Below are 3866 nucleotides of genomic sequence, written 5' to 3'. Positions count from 1 at the left end.
ACCAACGGTCACAATGCACTCTGAGTAGCCCCGGGGTTTGAAATTGGCCAGCATTGCCTCTCCTTGCTGTGGCTGGCTCAGTGGTATATTGCTGCACTCTTTGACAATTTCTCGTACTAATGGTTCATTCAGCATCTGTTCCCGTAAGTAGCTGGAGTCTAATCCTGAAACCCACAGTGCTGACATCACGTCCTTCATGTGGACCTGCAGAAGAGGGTAGAGAGGATGGGGAGGAAAAATGGAGAATGTGATACATAGCTTTTAGAATATGGATTTCCCAACTCATGGAACACTGAAATTGTTGACAGACTATCACAGGGCAAGTTATAAATGCTAGTACTCTGTGAATATGCTTACCAGCCCTGTTCCTTTCTATTTCCCATAGCCTTGATTTTTTAAAAAGTTTGATTTTAAAAAAATCATCAATTCATATTTATATTTGATGTATCACTAACGTTTCAAGCAGCTTTCTTTACACCCTATAGGATTCCCATAGCAGTAAGAAAACTTGCAAGAACTCTGCTACAATTTGCTTGAATGTGCTGTGAATTAAATCATGTTTATAGAAGTATTATATACAGTAATAGCTTGATACAATATGGTAAACCAGTTAGTGAAAATGTTCAACATTATTATTATATGAAAAAATTAGAAAAGACAAAGTTTAAAAAAAATCCTGAGTACTATATAATTATTTCTTAAGTAACTATTGTTAAACGTATCTAATATGTAAATATGAATTATATATTTTTCATGATCCATCATTAAATTTGAACCAAATGATTATAGCATTCTACACACATAAGGTGAAACTCTTTAATGATAGTCTTTCTTGGTTTTGAAATAGTCATTTTAAGGTATACTCTTCTATACCCTGAGTACTAAAAGGCAACAGTTTTTAGAGCATCATGTTCAGATTAACCAAAGGATGAAAAACTGCCTCTTGTTTCCCCAGCAGTCAGTTGACCTTAGCATCCTCATCACTTTCCGGCAAGAAGAGGGTAAGGGAGAAACTACTGATAGTGGACTCAGTGAATGGCACAAGCTGGAAAATGTTCTATCTCCTTTCCTAACTTAACGCAACTAATGTGGAAAACAGAACATCAACTGTATAACTATGCTGAGTCTACAAGCATAGTTTCTGGACACTCTCATAGGCCTACAGAATTTACATAATTATACAATAATCATTAAAACATAAGTCAATGGTTATCAAGAACTTAAATTAATAATGCAATTGTACATTTGAAAACTACTCTAAAACCTAAAGTAGTTTTCATTGTAAGTATAGTAATTGAAGCTAGCATCTAATTTGTAAGTACTGGACTTAAAGCCCTGTGATTTTGCTCCTCCCCCAGTGCAAAAACAATTTGGATCTAAAGTCTGATATTCTTGAAGACCTTTCCTTCCCAGGCTCACTCCCAGAGCCTTCCTATTTGGACCTGCATTATCATGAAAACTTCAGAGTGCTCTCCTGCTTTCTCCCCAGTGGTGTCAATCACTCCAGGGAGAGCCCACAGCCCTCCCTCCTGTGCCAGAGCTCCCAGTGCCCTCCTTGCCCTGCTGCCTGCATCAGAGTTGCTGAAGAGGTTAGCCAATGATTTAGGGTGATGAAAGTGAGTCTGGGGACACTGCATTTCGATAATCTCCAGCTTAACCTGGAAATGCATTTTCCCATAAAGAACAACATACAGAGAAACACCAACCGCTTTAATGATCCTATGGAAAGATGCTTTACAGAGATCTTTTAGAACGTAACTTTGAAAGTCTTTCACGTTGAAGGAGAAAGACATCGATAATTTGGATTAAAAGTAACTAAATCAATGAAATAAGTAAAAAGGCAAAGTTAGACATTATAAACTACAAGTACCTTTCTCATTTCTGTATCATGTGCTATCCATCGAATTACTGCCTCAAATACGTATCTTTCATTGCCAACGTTTAGCTTCTCAAGAGAAATCACTTCCTTAAGCTTCTGAGGACTCAGTTCTAGGAATTCTTCTGTGCTGCTGACATCTCGAAAGTGAGTCTCCAGGTATTCCGTGGCAAGGTAATGCACGTGGTGCAGGCAGTAGTGAAGTGCAAAGTCACGGATCCCGATGCAGTTCTCAGCAGCAATGCAGCCTTCTAAAAACTCGCAGCACAGAGTCTTAAGATCCGTCAGCAGGAGCAGGTCCGCTGCCTGGACAACATCTTGGATGGTATCTTCATTTAGCCGGATCTGTCAGAATTTCATAAATATTTTACATTTGAATGTATATATTTAAAACCCAAACCACGAATCTATTAGGCTGAACCACATGAAAGCTCCATTTTTGTAGGTCAAAGATGATAAAATATTGGCAATTTCATATGGTCTAACATTTTACTTTTATCCAAGAAGAGTTTGAGTTCGCTAAGGAACCTTTCAATAACATAAGCAGTGGGTGGCTGGTTAACTTTTCCTACCATGTCCCTTGCTTTACCAATGTTAAGTAACAATAACTCTTCAAGGTGAGCTGTCCAGTTGGCTTACTTCTATACTCAATTTAGAGAAAAACCTTAAATGATTGCAATGGTTAGGAAATTGAAAGTTCTGTATTCTATGGTAAACTGAAGGTGATTTCTTTAAATAGTAGCACCAGGGCTATGGGAAATGTTGCCTCCAATATATTAAGTTCATGCCTTTGCCAAATAGTATGCAAGCTGAATGTAAGCCGCTTGAAGAAAGGGGCTCCATACTGCCTTAGAAGCCTTGTCTAAACACCAAACACTGTACTCGGCTTGGTAAAACAGATACAATTTGGCCCCAAAGCTACTTTCTGGAAAGAATTCCTTTTATAAGACTTTAATAATAATTTTGAACATTTACTTATCCTTAATTTTCTTAGTTTTCTGACTGATGCTTCTTCCTCCACCCACTTGACAGTTTTTCTATTCAACAGTAAGGCAATGTAAAGAAATAGGCCTCTAAGATATTGCCATGATCACAAGTGGTCCCAAGAATGGTATTTATCCTCCATTTGGAAATGGGAGGAGAAGGTTCAGAGTACAGAACAGCAAGAAACACTTTACTACATTTTACACATTTGTACCACAGATTTTAAAAAATGTATAATTGCCAACCACCTTGGAAAACAAGCAACAAAAATAGGAAGAAGTGTATGGGGTAAGCTACAAGTATGGAGAAATTTCCCGTTTACATAACATTAAATTTAGCCACAAGACAGTGGATAGCTGTAGACTATTCAAATGTAGGCATGTAAACAAAAACAAAAACAAAAAACCCCACTGAATTCTATTTCAGTAAAACTAAACTGCCATATCAGGAGTTTGCTATAACTTACCTTGTAACTATGATTTTAAAACCACAATTAATTTAAATTGGGAACAAAATCTGTAAATAAGACTTCAGGTTTCAAACCTAAGCCTTAACATGAGTAAGCTCTTACTGGCTCACAACTTGTTACAACTGCTGCTGAATCAATTTTACAAGTTAGATAAGAGCCTGGTTTTCTCCAGGATTATAAGGGCTGCCCTAAAATTAATTTAAATTCATTTATTTTTAACAATCATACAACACATAACCTTACATCCACACACCCACCACCTAGTGTTTAGAGAAACGGAGATAACGTCATGAAACTAAACCAAAAACTTCAAAAAAGGATGACAATCACTGAGTTTGACTAGACCAGTGGTCGGCAAACTGTGGCTCACGAGCCACATGCAGCTCTTTGGCCCCTTGAGTGTGGCTCTTCCACAAAATACCATGTGCAGGCGCGCATGTACAGTGCGATCGAAACTTCGTGGCCTATGCGCAGAAGTCGGTATTTTGTGGAAGAGCCACACTCAAGGGGCCAAAGAGCCGTATGTGGCTCGCGCGC

The 3866-nt window shown here is 38.1% G+C and overlaps 1 protein-coding gene across 1 annotated transcript in view; it reads right to left on the bottom strand.

Annotated features, from left to right (window-relative positions):
- Positions 1–3866, bottom strand: part of GAN (gigaxonin) — a 28477-nt gene that overhangs the window by 19870 nt on the left and 4741 nt on the right. The window contains exons 3-4 of the mRNA XM_006754475.2: positions 1871–2221; positions 7–204 (exon numbers count right to left, since the gene is read on the bottom strand). Of these exons, the coding sequence (XP_006754538.1) occupies positions 7–204; positions 1871–2221 (549 nt within the window). The remainder of the gene's footprint in view (positions 1–6; positions 205–1870; positions 2222–3866) is intronic.

The sequence above is a fragment of the Myotis davidii genome, unplaced genomic scaffold (genome assembly GCF_000327345.1).
Source record: "Myotis davidii unplaced genomic scaffold, ASM32734v1 scaffold391, whole genome shotgun sequence".
Taxonomy (NCBI): Eukaryota; Metazoa; Chordata; class Mammalia; order Chiroptera; family Vespertilionidae; genus Myotis; species Myotis davidii.
Note: the sequence above shows the minus strand (reverse complement) of the source record. Positions and strands in the feature narration are given on the sequence as shown.